General features: G+C 41.6%; 6 protein-coding genes across 6 annotated transcripts; 3 read left to right on the top strand and 3 right to left on the bottom strand. All coding sequences in view use genetic code 12, as the record gives it.

Moving 5' to 3' along the window:
* Positions 1-20: 20 nt before the first annotated feature.
* RFX2 (Rfx2p) lies at positions 21-2,045 on the bottom strand (the record flags this gene model as incomplete). Its single annotated transcript, XM_029037263.2, has 1 exon — positions 21-2,045. One exon carries the CDS (start codon positions 2,043-2,045, stop codon positions 21-23), a length of 2,025 nt encoding a protein of 674 aa, XP_028888319.1.
* Positions 2,046-2,769: 724 nt separating this feature from the next.
* On the bottom strand, positions 2,770-3,549 carry POL30 (proliferating cell nuclear antigen; the record flags this gene model as incomplete). Its single annotated transcript, XM_029037262.2, has 1 exon — positions 2,770-3,549. One exon carries the CDS (start codon positions 3,547-3,549, stop codon positions 2,770-2,772), a length of 780 nt encoding a protein of 259 aa, XP_028888318.1.
* Positions 3,550-3,722: 173 nt separating this feature from the next.
* Positions 3,723-4,727, bottom strand: CJI96_0004026 (uncharacterized protein; the record flags this gene model as incomplete). Its single annotated transcript, XM_029037261.2, has 1 exon — positions 3,723-4,727. The coding sequence occupies one exon, from the start codon at positions 4,725-4,727 to the stop codon at positions 3,723-3,725; it is 1,005 nt and encodes a 334-aa protein (XP_028888317.2).
* Positions 4,728-6,991: 2,264 nt separating this feature from the next.
* On the top strand, positions 6,992-8,065 carry FBA1 (fructose-bisphosphate aldolase FBA1; the record flags this gene model as incomplete). The annotated part of the gene is made up of 1 exon (XM_029037260.1): positions 6,992-8,065. The coding sequence occupies one exon, from the start codon at positions 6,992-6,994 to the stop codon at positions 8,063-8,065; it is 1,074 nt and encodes a 357-aa protein (XP_028888316.1).
* Positions 8,066-8,798: 733 nt separating this feature from the next.
* Positions 8,799-10,859, top strand: CJI96_0004024 (putative tubulin tyrosine ligase; the record flags this gene model as incomplete). Its single annotated transcript, XM_029037259.2, has 1 exon — positions 8,799-10,859. One exon carries the CDS (start codon positions 8,799-8,801, stop codon positions 10,857-10,859), a length of 2,061 nt encoding a protein of 686 aa, XP_028888315.1.
* A 368-nt stretch (positions 10,860-11,227) lies between these two features.
* On the top strand, positions 11,228-14,291 carry CJI96_0004023 (DNA damage-responsive RNA polymerase-degradation factor DEF1; the record flags this gene model as incomplete). The annotated part of the gene is made up of 3 exons (XM_054702157.1): positions 11,228-13,373; positions 13,873-13,922; positions 14,184-14,291. 3 exons carry the CDS (start codon positions 11,228-11,230, stop codon positions 14,289-14,291), a joined length of 2,304 nt encoding a protein of 767 aa, XP_054558132.1.
* Between the last annotated feature and the right edge of the window lie 524 nt (positions 14,292-14,815).

The raw sequence follows: 14,815 nt of genomic DNA, 5'->3' as shown, positions 1-14,815 counted from the left end.
AGGTTGGTATTCTTAAATCACTATTCTATGGTTTTTAGGTGAAGACTATTCAACTCTGCCAAAACGTCAAGATACTCTTGGATAAAACTCTCTAATACGTACCACAAACGGAAAGTCGGATTGGCGGGACTCAAGGTTCTGCCTCCTAGCATAGACGCATGTGCTCGATAAGTGAATTGAAGAATTTGTATCGTAACTCTGGAATAAAATCCTCTTATCACTTGAGCAGGAAATCTTGACTTCATATTTTCATTGAGGATGCCCTCATCCACAAGCTTGAGTGTGGCCAACAAGAAGCGAAATTTCAATGCATCATGAGAGTCCTCTCTGGTCAGCGGAACTCCAGATTCCATGATGTTGGAAACAAATTGAGCTAAATCTTCACTTACCATCTTTTCCATTATATGGCAGGATTCCGAAAGAAATTCTCTTATATTTTCTCTTACAGGGACGCCTCTAAACTGTGGTTTGTAGCGACATGCAAGAGTGACACTGATACATGCCTCTGAAATTAGTCTGTGTGTTTCGTTGGGTCCGTCTTTCAGTCCTTCGTTCAATATTCTTACAATGTCCTCTTGCATCTCCATCAAAATGTAAGCTTGCAAATCTGCCTTAAAGAAGGCCGCAAGGAGTTTATTAAGATGTATCATGCGGGAAAGAATACCAAGAAAGTTTCGTATGTCTTGTTGTCTCATCTTTTCGCCCGCTACGGACACCATTTCTGTCTCCATATTTTGAATCAAATATGTGACCCTCGAAAACAACCTTTTGATACTGTCTGTGTGCAATGGCTTTCGGAGCAGTAGCAAGTGAGGAAAAACGTTGAGCGATATCACCATGTACAAATGGAGATAGATTCGCGGCTGATCCGGTGATCCCAAAAGTTTTGGTATTAATGTATCAATGACTCCTCGAAGGAGGTGATCGTCGGTATCAGATGAACTCCCTTCATCAAATATAAGACCATTGATTTCTGCCGACAGAACGCCGAGAGACAAAAGCGCGTCAGAGGATAATTTTAATGTGGCAGCGAACCAGTTTTTCTCAATATTCTCATTTAACTTCTCATCAAGGTATGCTTTCAGAGTGAAGGCCCCTTTTGGAAAGAAATGATGCGGCTCGACAAATGTTCCCTGGGCCTTAACTTCAAGATTCTCGGGTCGAAGAGAATCAGTGGAGTATCGCTTTTTAGTAGAGCGAGCTTCAAGTGTACGCTGATGTCTTGAAGACCTACTTTGTGCCAGGCCCGAGGTTTTCTTCAGCACTTTGAACATCTCTGCTATTTCGAATAGTTCGCTTTCACATAACTTAGTGATCTCTTTGTCGACAACATCCTGATTCCAGCGGACACCGAGGTAATTGTACCTTGACTCGCCTCGACGACCGAGACGCTTTGATACCAAATTAGGATACACAAGTTTTATTAGTTTGCCCAATTTAGATTGCCCAAATATAAGTTTTTGCTGTAAACTTGTCGAGTTTGATGAGGTGGGATATTTGAGAATGAGCTTCTGGCAAAGAATATAGTAAACCTTGTATATATCAAGTCTTGGGATTGGAGGGTACTCTACTTTGGTATCACTAGAATCCACTTCTATCAATGAGTGATCCAAAATCTTGATAGCCAACAACGACCGTAGGAGTTCATGAAAGTTCACATTAGAGGATTTCATGTCAGATTCTCGACCGGAGGAGACATGCGTTGAATAAGATTCGGGTGACCGGAAAGCTTCAAGAACACGTTGAATTATGCTTATCGTACTTGTGAAACTGTCGGAAGGAAATGTCTTGTCGACCTTGTCGATTGAAGGAAGTGATCTCAAATCGTCAAATCTCATTGGATTATAAAGAATATTATAAAAGTCATCCAAGGGAAGTGAATGGTCGATTTTTCGAAGAAATGAAAGAAGAAATGAATTGAGGTTGAAAGCGTCCACATTTAGTACTTCTGTCAAAAGTGATTGTAGAACATCCACGTTAGACTTCAGCTGTGTCGGTTGTGCCTCATAAGCTGACAGCACTGAAGATTGTTGGTGATGTATCATGTCTGGGAGGATTTTAAAGAAGAAGGGTTGATGTTCTAATTCTGAAGAAATTTGAGACATCCCCAAGACCGGTGGGCTTGGTCAGGTATTCGAGGATGAAACCAATATTAGTTAACAGAAAGACCGCCAATTTGGCTTGTGTCAGGAAGCGTTTTGAGTCGAACGCTCAGACTAAACAAGATCAACAAGGGATTGCTGAAATGCTGGTAAGTAGAAGATGAACACAAGGCAACACAGATATTGACTTTCCAGACAGGAATCGTCCATATAGCTATTTGTAAGAATTCTCAAGTTGTTATATTTGAAAGTCTCTTCCGCTTGATTGGCAGTATCCAGCACTTCAAATCACGGTGGACCCTAGTGCGCATTGCCTGTTATGTTGTGTTCCATATTGATGCACAACTTGCAGCGAAGCATTTGCTCAACTCGGTATAGATGACTTAGCAACCAAATAAATTGAGTGAATGCTTTCTCCAAACAACAATCCTATTGTATAAGGTCGAAGGTTACTTTGTAATAACACTATAAAGTTTTATGAATTGAGAATTCCTTATGTATAAGCTATGTTAAGCGGGGCTATAAAAGTACGGAGAGGAACACAATCAAACAGGGCTTCAACTAAACATTATATAATATCTGCAAGCTTTACCACTATTGCATAGCAAGAATCTTGTAGAAGACTATCTACATAAGATAGGTCATTAAGATTAAATTGTAAAGCTTATTAATCATCCTCATCAAATTTAGGTGCTAGGTAAAATCTCAAGTAGCCGCCAGCATCTAATTTGTACTCAAACAAAGCTGGAGTTTTATCTGCTAATTTGATAGTGATTGTACCAGAGAGCGCAGTGGCTTTGATGATATCGTTGAGGTATTTCAAGCCAAAAGTAAGATCAACGGGATTCTCTAAGTTAACGGACACAGACTCCTCTGGTCGATCCATGTCTGTGTATGGCTTCAAGACAACAGAGCCTGTGCCAGACTCGCCTTCTGCACTGAATTTCACGGAGTCTTTTGTCACGGTTATGTTGAGAGACTCCGAAAGGTTCTTCAAATCTCTAACGACTTTTGCAAACTCGGCGCTGGACATGTTTATGACAGAATCGTATTGCATATCGTCAATTCTTAAAAATTCAGAGTCAATGTCCATCAACTTCAAGGAATACTCGGAGACACGTTCTTTCTTCTTGTCTTCAAAAATCGTCATCACGTTGTCGGGAGAATCCTCGGCCAACAAGGTCAAGTAGTCCTCATTGTTACCACACTTGATAATCTTAGAAAACGAGTCCAAGTCAATGCCCAAGGTGATGTCACGATCGCATCTGTATTCAGAAAATGCTGACAGACCAACCAAAAGGGAGACTAACAACACTCTCGAGTCGTCGACCGCTTGAACGGTTACCCCGTGTTCTGTGCAGTTAAAATTGCACAATTTGACACAATCCTTAATGGAGTCGACGATCTTTTTAAGAAGGCTAGCTTCGTCAAATTTTCCTTCAAGCATGTTGATTGATGCAAAAGATCAAGATTAGGAAAAGAAAGAAACCTTTTGGATGGGGGCGCGTCACGACCGAATTTAAAACGCGACATTTATAAATTTCAGTCACGTGAATAAACCATCGTCTTACTCTCAATATCATCCCTAGTACGAGACTCTTATATTTGAAGCGTGCATTCCTAATTCTTCCTTTCTCCCATCTCTTTGCCCCAGCGATATAAATCGTATCTATATCTATCGACTTTAACTATCCCATTTCTGATTGAGGTCAAATTGTTGATGTATTCTTGCTGCCGCTGGATGCTCAATTGCAAGTAATTTATGAGGTCTTGTTGAAGGGTTTCAAGTTCATCTGAATTAGCAGTAGATTCATCAAGTTGACGTTTCTGGAGCGTCTCATATCTCGCCAAACTATCAGGTAGTGAAAAAAAAGGGTCTTCGTTTAGACGTTCACTCTCGTCTCCAATCATCATGCTAGATACGTTGGCCTTGTCGGGAAGCTCAACTGAACCTTTATGATCTGTATTGGATGATGAATAATCGCTTTTCTTAGGTTGTTGTGGAGCACTTTGGTCATCGAGGCCATGATCGTAATCAGGAAGACCGAGGTGCTCTTCAAGGATGTAGTACCAGTCTTCTCCATTCAAAACTCTTAAAAGCTTATTCAAATGATTGAGCGTGGTTTGCTCTGTCTCAATGAGGAGTATAAGATCTGAAGCCATTCTCGGCAAACATGTCAGCTTGTATGTTTTGGATACAGCTGGATGGGTGGCCAATTCTGACGGATGATTTATAGGTGCGAGCGACTCATCTATTTTTAATTGTTTGAATGGATTTTTATCCAGATCGTCATCCTCGCTTTGTGAGGTGACATCTTCGTCGGAGCCAGAGTAAGAATCCACAATACCGGATTGGCTGCTACGGTCCTGCCCATAGAAATTCAGCCACCGACGCTTATTCTGAAGATTCGATCTTTCAAGGTTCTCGTTCGTCAAAACAAGACGAGGGGAACCGTCATACTCAACAATCTTCGATGAGAGTGTGAGATTTTTTTGACTAGGAACAGCAAGTTTTCGCCCTCTATTCAGTGAGGTTATATTGGGAGGATTACTTTCATCTATTGCTTCTGAAAGAATGGCGCTTTTGAAGTCAGCTATTATATCAAGAGAACGACTATCAAGCATGTGTTGTTGAGATTTGTGAACAAGCAGCCAAGTTGATCTTAATACAGAGGAAATGCGATTGGAAGTATGATATCCTCGAGATTTGTATACAGTGCTTAAGTATCAGATAGAGCACTATGTAGACTTCGCTAATTCATAGGCCAGATTGAATTTTTAGATAAGCTCATTTAGACAATCAATGGTTTCATTCGCATGGAATCGTTCATTCAGGTCCTGTTTCCCACCTTTTGTGTAGCTAATCATGTGTAAGGGACCTGTGAGAGATATCCAACCCTCACCCCTGCCTTTTGCAGTACTGGAAGGAGGAGTCTGTATGCGTCATGGGTATTCAAATAATACCTATATAGCCTTTTGGTTCTCAAAAATCCTAACAGCTCATAAAGCCTCAGTGCTGCCTCATTGATGACTTCTGTTTCTAGCATCACTTCATCAACTTTGTCCCACTCTTTCATCTTCTGTATTGTCAATTCAACAAGCTTAGTGGCTATCCTCTTTCCACGATATTCAGGCAAAATGACAAGCATACCAATATATCCACGTGTTCGGACCTCACGATGCAACTCTACCTTAGAAATTATCACACCTATGATCTCCATCTTGTGCGCTTCACTCACTAGAAAGCAATATTTTGACCATCTATGAAAAAAATACCAGTACACATAAATCGAGTAAGGCTCCGAAAGGTGTGTGTCAATCATTCTGGAAATTGCATCGAACTGTTCTTTAGAGTCAGGATTATAGGAATGAAAACGGAACCCATCCTCAATTAGATCGATAGAACTCATCACTTCTCGAAGCAGGAAGAAGCATGAAGAGATATTTTGAGGAAATACAAATCCGGGTCCGCGACGGAGGTGCGACACAAGAAAAGCTACGACCGCTAAAAGTAAAATCTTCATTGCTGTTGGTTTCACGAGCGTTTGACGATAATCTGCATATTTATAATGTCTGCTGTTTCCTGGCAACCTTGGCCACTTGAACGCTGAGTCGTGGTTCTTCAGATCACGAGTTCCCAGGAAGTGTTCGCTGGTGACACTACAAGTGAGTTTTCGATTGCATGGTACAAATTGGATTAAATGAATACTTCACATGATCTCAGCGGTGCTCATGTAAGCGAAACTTCTTTCGTAGAAAACGCAACGTCTATTATGAATGTTTCACTCAGATACTAGATCGATGCAAATAGACGGAGAGGTCACGTTACGAAATATGCAGAAGTCTTTTAAATTTTGCCCATAAAAAAAAATCCCCACCCTTCCATTGTGCGCATAGGTTACCGGCCGAGCGGATCGCTAGTGAAACAGAACCACTCTTAACTTGTTTGAATAATCACAGAGGTGTCGCCCACCAAGTGCCATCTCGAAAAAGAATTGATCTCATTTCAAACATTGTTTCATCACCTTTCACACAGATTCAACGGGAGCACTATCTCCACAACTCCCGGAGGAGGTCGGATGAAGGCTGGCTTGGTTTTGATCGTGTCACGTGGTTCAGTTCACCGAAGCCGCCTCCTCATGCTCGAGCACCTCCCGGCAGCACTGCGAAGAACGGCAAGCTTGTCTATAGCAAACGTGCTATCCCGGATGAAAATACATGTATGAATGTCGTATGAACATACTTTTTTTTTATGTGTGGTAGCAAACTGAGATGTACTTAGTTGCTTCTACATATATTTTTTCTTAAGCAAGATGGTTGCAAAGTAAAATGTTGATTGACAATGGATAGACATGATGTAAATCAATATACGACAATATATGATCAGAAAGCAAGGTTCAAGTATAGCAAAGCTTGTTATAGCAAAGGAAAAAGAGCAAAATCAAGAAAGAGGTAGCAACTCGTTTGGAATTTTACAACTGACGCCAGGAGGAGATCTATCAGAAACTCTCAGGCCATTATCGCGGTAGTCCTCTCCAGATGGTCCATATTCGTGCTGAGACGTCAGGTGTGCAGTAAGTTGTGCTTAGTTTGACTCGACTCTAACCAGAACAGACTCGGTCTTAGGAGATGTTAGGCTACACGATAATAATAAGAGGAAGTAAGAAACTTCTTGAAACCATATCATGAATTGAGGATACAAAGGGCTTCTAAGTATGTCTGCATGTAATCAATGTGTACCAGACTTCGAATGTGAATGTCGTATGTCGCGAAGCCCGGTCAGGTGAGAGCCCGGAGCGTTGTGGTCCCCGTGTGGTATAAATATGCGCTAAATTCCTCGCAGATAACTAGGTAGTTCAATCCACATCAACTTTAATTTTCGTTTTACAATGGCTGAAGTCTTAAAGAAATCCGGTGTCATCTACGGTGATGATGTCAGAAAATTGTTTGATTATGCTCAGGAGAAAGGTTTTGCTATCCCAGCCATTAATGTTACTTCTTCCTCAACAGTCGTGGCTGCATTAGAGTCCGCTCGTGACAATAAGTCGCCAATCATCTTGCAAACATCCCAAGGTGGTGCCGCCTACTTCGCTGGTAAGGGCGTCTCGAATTCTGATCAGACGGCTTCGATTCAAGGCTCCATCGCTGCAGCTCACTATATCAGAGCGATTTCTCCAGTGTATGGGATCCCAGTGATTTTGCATACTGATCATTGTGCAAAGAAATTGTTGCCATGGTTTGATGGAATGTTGAAAGCTGACGAAGAATTCTTTGCCAAAACGGGACAGCCCTTGTTTTCATCCCATATGTTGGACTTGTCTGAGGAGACAGACGATGAGAACATCGCGACATGCGTGAAGTATTTCGAGAGAATGAGCAAGATGAATCAATGGCTCGAAATGGAGATTGGTATCACTGGTGGTGAAGAAGACGGTGTAAACAATGAGCACGTTGAGAAGGAGTCTTTGTACACCCAGCCTGAAACTGTATTTGCGGTGTATAAGGCTTTGGCTCCTATTTCTCCAAACTTCTCGATTGCTGCTGCGTTTGGAAATGTTCATGGTGTTTACAAGCCTGGTAACGTTCAGTTGAGGCCATCCATTTTGGGTGAGCATCAGAAATACGCCAAAGAGCAGATTGGAACCGACAACAAGAAGCCATTGTATTTGGTGTTTCATGGTGGTTCGGGATCTTCTCAAGAGGAGTTTGATACAGCAATTGCTAGTGGTGTTGTCAAGGTCAACTTGGACACTGACTGTCAATATGCTTATCTTACTGGTATCAGAGACTACATCTTGAACAAGAAAGAGTACTTGATGACTCCAGTCGGTAATCCTGATGGAGAAGACAAGCCCAACAAGAAGTATTTTGATCCTAGAGTTTGGGTAAGAGAGGGTGAAAAATCCATGAGTGCCAGAATTGCTGAGGCTCTTGAGATCTTCCACACAAAGAATCAATTGTAAATTACCACTTTTTGGTACATAGCTGATAATTAGGATTCTAAATTTGTCGCAATCTTTGCACGTTGTAGTTGTTTGAACTGTTCTTATTTAGTTGCTTCAAGGCCACATCGTATTCAGGCATTCTGTTCGGGATCAAGGAAGATTGGACATCTTGACCAATCATAGCATTCGCTTTAACAAATTTGGCCACACAACGATCAATGCATGAAGCTTCGCCCGTATTCAAATCCCCTTCACCGTATTCATGAGCGATGCATTTACCTTGGCACACTTGTAAGACTTTGTTAAACGTTGTGCTTATAGCATCGAATTGTATTTTTGCAAGCTTGATCTTCTCTTCGTCAACCCCAACGTGCGTATATTGCGCCGTATCTCCTAAAAAAAACGACATCGTCGGATAGGAATGGTGTAGCTCTTTTCGAAAACACTAACTGAGGAAAAGTTGAGATCAGTTGCAAGTGCGCAGGGAAAAAAAAAATGAATCAAAGGAGCAGTTCTATTTTGCATTGATACTTGGAGACAGAACGAAGGTCACCATTGCAATAAAAGCCTTGGTGACACAGGATCTAATTCTTCACGAACAGACAGTAGTTAACTTCAAATATTGATTCCATGATTTTTAGGAGCTCTTTGTTTTATTCGACTGTATGCTCAAGCTGCATATTTGCATAATTTCTGATGGGAAACCTTTACAATTCGAAAATATCGCATTTCATCCCTGTTACGTATAGAAATGCACATCCTTCTAACGAATGATGACGGCCCGCCTGATAATCAAGCGTGCCCTTATATGAAGTTTTTTGTTGACGAAATTCATAGAGCCACCGATTGGAAGCTTTCAATTGTTATACCCGATCAGCAGAGATCTTGGATAGGGAAAGCTCATTTTGCTGGAAAGATAATTAGCACAACTTACATTTATACACAAGGAAGCACCGACGAGCCTAATGATGCAGTGAACAATTTTTTGGGGCCCTTTAATCAAAGAAGAAATGATTTACGCAAAACCCACCAAGAATGGCATCTTGTTGACAGTACCCCTGCCGCATGCGCCGACATCGGCATACACCATTTGTCGTCCCATGATGAGCCAGTCGACATCGTTATAAGCGGACCTAACTTTGGTAAAAATGCGGGTAATCTTTACATACTAGCAAGCGGGACAGTCGGTGCTGCTATGGAAGCAGTTACACATGGGGTCAAGTCCATCGCCTTATCCTATGAGTTTAGAACCGCGGAAACAAATTTTTTGCAGCTCAGAGAAGCAGCAAAATTATCGGTAAAATTAGTGGAGCTCCTTTACGAAAAATTAAAACAAGATGACGAGATCGAGCTCTTTAGTATTAATGTGCCCCTTACTCCTTCCATCAAGTGCGGGACTACCAAGGTGAAGTACGCACCTATTCTCAATAACACTTGGAAGTCCATATACGAGCCTTTGGGTGATGGTCAGTTTTCATGGTCGCCGGATTTCAAGAAGGTGTGGAAAGAAGGTTTAGAGAGCCAGGTCTACAGCGACAACAGGGTCTTGCTTGAAGACGCAGTTAGTGTTACGCCTTTGAAAGCATGTTTTAAAGTGACGTCTCCATTGTCAGGTGAAATCGAAGTTGGAAAACCACCACTGTTGTCTAAGAGGAATATTTTTTTAATGACTATCGATAGAAATAATTATCTTTACGACATTTGGAAAAAGGCATTTCATGAGAAAAACTTGGAGATTTGTTTCACAAAAGAAGTCTTAAATGGAATAAAGTCAGACCCTAGCGTGTTGGTATTTCATTATGGTGAATATGAGGATCTTGATATTGATTTGCTACAAACCCATCCTACACAATATTTTGTGTCGTCGTATATTTACAGGAAAGCGCTTATCAGAAAGCATTATCTCGCTAACACAGTTCACCAGTACATTGTGAAGAACAGAGGCTCTTCACTCGCCCATGCACTACCTGCCACATACCTGCTAGAGGTAGATTATGCTGAATTTTTAGACGATGCTTTAGATGAAGCCTACGAACTAAGACAAGAAATCGAACGAGGAGACAGAATCTGGATATTAAAACCCAGCATGGCTGACAAAGGTCAAGGTATTCGCCTATTTAAAAGTTTGGATGATCTACAAAGCATATTCAACTCATTTGACGAGTCCTACGAAGAGAATACAGACAACGAGCAGGACGGAATTATCGTTTCTCAGCTTCGCCACTTTGTTGTTCAGGAGTATGAAGATAATCCCTTGCTCTTGCAAGTATACAACAAGCGTAAATTCCATCTCAGAGTTTATGTTGTTGCCTTGGGCAATATCAATGTCTACCTATATGAAAATTTTTTGGCTCTATTTGCTGCCAAATCATATGCTAGATTTTCTGAAATGAATGAGGTGGATGATTTGAGTGCACATTTAACAAACACATGTCTACAGGAAGGCAAACATCCGCTTGTGCTTTCATTTTGGGATTTATTAGAATTGAAAGAAGCGGAAAAGAAACTGATTTTTGAGTCAGTCAAGGGTATTGTGCGAGACTTATTTACGGCTGCTATAAGTGTTGACAAAATAAATTTTCAACCATTACCAAATGGTATAGAATTCTATGGTTTGGACTTCTTGGTCCTCAGTGATTTGTCAGTCAAACTTTTGGAAGTTAACGCTTACCCCGACTTCAAGCAAACTGGGGACGATTTAAAGGAAGTTATATCCACTTTAATTGTGTCGACAGCTTCTGTGATCGCCAACAAGTTTTTCAACTTAAGTTGCGATAACAAAGAGATCTTTTCCTTACACCGGTTAATTTAAACCAAACGGTAAATCGCATACACAGCTTTAGAATAATCACGTGATACAATTCAAGCGTAGACGTCGTGTATTCACCATGAAGTCGACAACTCACAGCGTCTTCTGGTCACTGAAAAAAAAAAAAAAAAAGGGACTCTAAGCACCTAGGGTACATTTTGAGATCTGACCCCCCCAAATTGGTATAATTGCGACCTCATAACTGTTTCACGTATCGATCGATAAAGCGAAAGTTTTTGTCTTGTCTTCGAAAGCGAATCCACAAGCTTCTCTTTCTGTCATTTGATCAACTCCAAGATTGCATAATAGTGTCAGCACAACATACTTCCTTGATTTTGATTTAGAGTTAGGTGCGAGATTTCAAGATAAATATGTCACAACGAAAAGCAAACAAGAACCACCCCAAGAGGGCCAGCGGTCACACAAATGTGGCTTCTAAATCAACTGATTTACAGACCTTGAATGAAATGTTCCCTGATTGGGAGACTGACGACTTGGCTACTCTATTAATCGAGCACAACAACGACGTGGAGTTCGTAATCGACTCAATTGTGAACAATAAAGTTGCGAAATGGGAACCTATCAAAAAGGATACGAAACCCAAGAAAAGGGAGGAATCACACGATTCTGTAACTCCAACGACAAGTTCACAAAATCACGACCAAGGCTTCAAGCTGCAAAAAAAAGACAAAGTAAAGGTTGATAAGAGGAGAGATAAGAAAGCGGCGCACACTCCAAGGAAAGACTCTGCGTCATCCTCTTCCGCCAGCAAGTCTTTGAGTATCGAAAGTGGGAAATTGTCTACTAGTAGATCCAATAATACAGAGGGAGCTCAAAAGATCCAGCTGAATTCTTGGGCCGCAACTCTTGGCAAGGAATCAAAAGCGAAGTCAGGGACAACCCCTTCATCTGTTACCGAGGCGATTGGTGAAACAGAGTCGCAGGAGAGAAAATATACACTGAAGCGCGAATCTGATTTCCAGGCTGACTCAAAAAGGCATACGGACTCCGGTAGTAACGAGGAGCACACAAAAGAACAAACACCAACCTCACTGACATCATGGGCTTCTGCTATCAAACCCAAGTCAAAACCACAGCCAAGAAAAGACGTTTCGTATGAGACCTCTGCTCCTAAGAGTGTTCTGGATCAAAAGAGTAATGTTCTTCCGATAAAAGCGCAGGCACCAGACTCATCAAAATCCGACGAAACAACTTTGGAGCCAATAACAAAGCCTAATGTGAGCGATTATCATACCAAGGATAGCACCACCACTGTAAAAGAGTCAGAAGTGATCTTGCCCCAAGAGGTTAGTAACATTGGTGTTTCTTTTGGCTCCTTGACTTTAGGATCAAAGGATGCGAACGTGGAGCGTGAAGAGAACACGGCCCTGAACAGTTTGGCATCTGAATCAATCAAACCACAACAGGCGGTCGATGAGCAAATGTACCATGATCCTCAAGACTCTGTTAGAGGTTCCGAAACGATCAATCAGTATACACAAATCCAAAATCAACACGCCCAACAGGTGCAGCAGTCAAAGCCGACGCAGCTGGTAGACCAAATATCGCAAGCTCAACAACTGCAAGGACAACATGAGCAACATCATTCTGGGCAAGGTCAGCAAAATTACCCGCAGCAGCAACACCACCAGCAACAGAAGAATGCTCCGCAGGGCCAGGAATTTCAATCGCAGTATCAGCAAATGCAACAGCAGTATCCTCAACAGGCTGCTGCGGGTAATATTCCCGGTCAGTTTGCATATCCTGGCTACGATTACTCCGCTGCATTTGCACAGGCAGGTGTTGGATCAATTTCTCCGGCTTACTATCATAACACTATGAATGCTTCAGTTCACGGCAAGAGTGGGTCACATGGAGGTAGCAATGCTGATTTTGGGCTGTCTCCTCTAATTCAAGGATCTACCATTGCACAACAAAATTTATCTCAACAAGCACAACAAATCCCCGGATCAGCGCCCTTTGGCTTCCCAAACTATTACAATTACTATTACAATACCCCGTTCTATGGAAATGGCGCCAATATTGGAGCTACAGGTGGTGGATATGGAATGCAGCCTCATATGAGTGATAACAGTGGCGGTAATAACACAAGTGCTGGCGACGGCGAAGCGCCTTCACAAGATTCGCAAAATGCACAGTCAGTCAATCAGTACTATGGACAGTATTATGCAGCTCCAAATCAATTTAATGCCCGTGGCGGATACCCATTCACGGGGTATCCAGCAACTCAGCCATTTCCACTGAGCTCTGTACAATTTGGTGGCCTGAATGACAAACAGGAACAAGCAGGTCAACAACAACAAAATCAGCAAGGTCAGCAACAACACCAGCAACAACAAAATCAACAACAGCAGGGTCAGCAGAGACCGCAGATTTCCAACTCACAAACAGGACCTGTGCCTAACGTTGTTCCTGGCTACCCCCAGCAAATGCCACAATTCGCGAATTATCAACAGTACCATCAGTACGGAAATTATCAGGACAGCAATCAGTATCGTTCATGGTACTAGACCACTCTCGAAGAAAGGTATCAAGAAAAGAGTGTTTTAACGTATGTTGTTTGTTCCCTAATTGAGAGATTTTAACATTGTAGACACGAGGTGGGTGACTGATACGTGGCGTCTCATCAGCTTATGGCTTGTGTTCGCAGTCTGCCTATTGCTTCCCAAACGGTGCGATTTGTTTTCGATAGTGCAGAAAAAGAAGGGTCCTCATATACGCGTTGGACGGAACCGTAGGTCGTTTCAACGAAATCCGATTGTATAATTGTACATTTCTCTGAGTTCGTTATCTCTTATACATATAGATTCTTTAATGAATCGAATACAAAGGACAGAGTTGAAAGTAGTGCTTGAGTGCTACTAATCATTGAAGATTGCACATTGTCTTCTAAAATTCGTGCTCATATATACGCCACTTCCGCGCAATATTGGTCACTCTATTCGCGCCTTAAAGACGCTCTCATATATAGGGGGTTAATATTGCTCCCACGTAGAAAAAAGTCCTCCCAAATTTCTTCTCATACTAAACACACATATTAACAAAGTATGTAACTAATAATGCTTGGGCGCGCAACGCGACTTGGTTGTTTCAGTCAACAATATTTCCATAGCTAGATCAATTCTTGAATGCTAAGCTGACTGAATTACGTTAGCTATTTCTTGACACTTCGTTCCGAGACGTATGTGTTCCTCGTTACTTTTGTGACTGGGATGCATTGAAAATGAGGACATTGTTCAATTGATGTGAAAGCTGTACAACCTTATGAATTTGATATAGCGCTCATTAAAATATACTAACAAACAGTGTCTACAGAGAAGAAAAAGTCTTCTAGGAAGAAGAAGGACCCAAACGCTCCAAAGAGATCATTATCAGCGTACATGTTCTTTGCCAACGAGAACAGAGACATTGTGAGGGCTGAAAACCCTGGTATCACTTTCGGTCAAGTCGGTAAAATGTTGGGTGACAAATGGAAGGCCATGTCACCCACTGATAAGGAGCCTTATGAAAGTAAAGCTGCAGCTGACAAGAAGAGATACGAGAAAGAGAAGGCTGAATATGCGAAGAGGCAATAAACGGTATTCGCTGAACAGTCAGCTGAGCTTGAATGAAATGTGTATCATATTGTACAAATTTTAGTATTGTTTTGCTTCTATTTTTTTTGAATTTATAGCGCTCATATGTTGTTTATGATTTGTTTTCAGATAGTTCTATGTTTAAATCTGTAGTAAACGTCCTGTAAAAGCACATTAAAATCAACCCTGCACAACATTGACGTGCTTATGATGCTTCGAACGACTGGAGTCAAATCGGTTTATTCTACTATTGTGTAATGCCTGGATCCGATAAAGTCGAGGTGCTCTTTCGCCTGCCATCTGTACATGAAAATTTGTCAGGTTAATGAGACAAATAGCGAATACTTTTGGTTTAAGAAAGCG

This window comes from Candidozyma auris, chromosome 4 (assembly GCF_003013715.1).
Source record: "Candidozyma auris chromosome 4, complete sequence".
Taxonomy (NCBI): domain Eukaryota; kingdom Fungi; phylum Ascomycota; class Pichiomycetes; order Serinales; family Metschnikowiaceae; genus Candidozyma; species Candidozyma auris.
The sequence above is the reverse complement of the archived record's forward strand: the minus strand, read 5'-3'. Positions and strand labels throughout refer to the sequence as shown.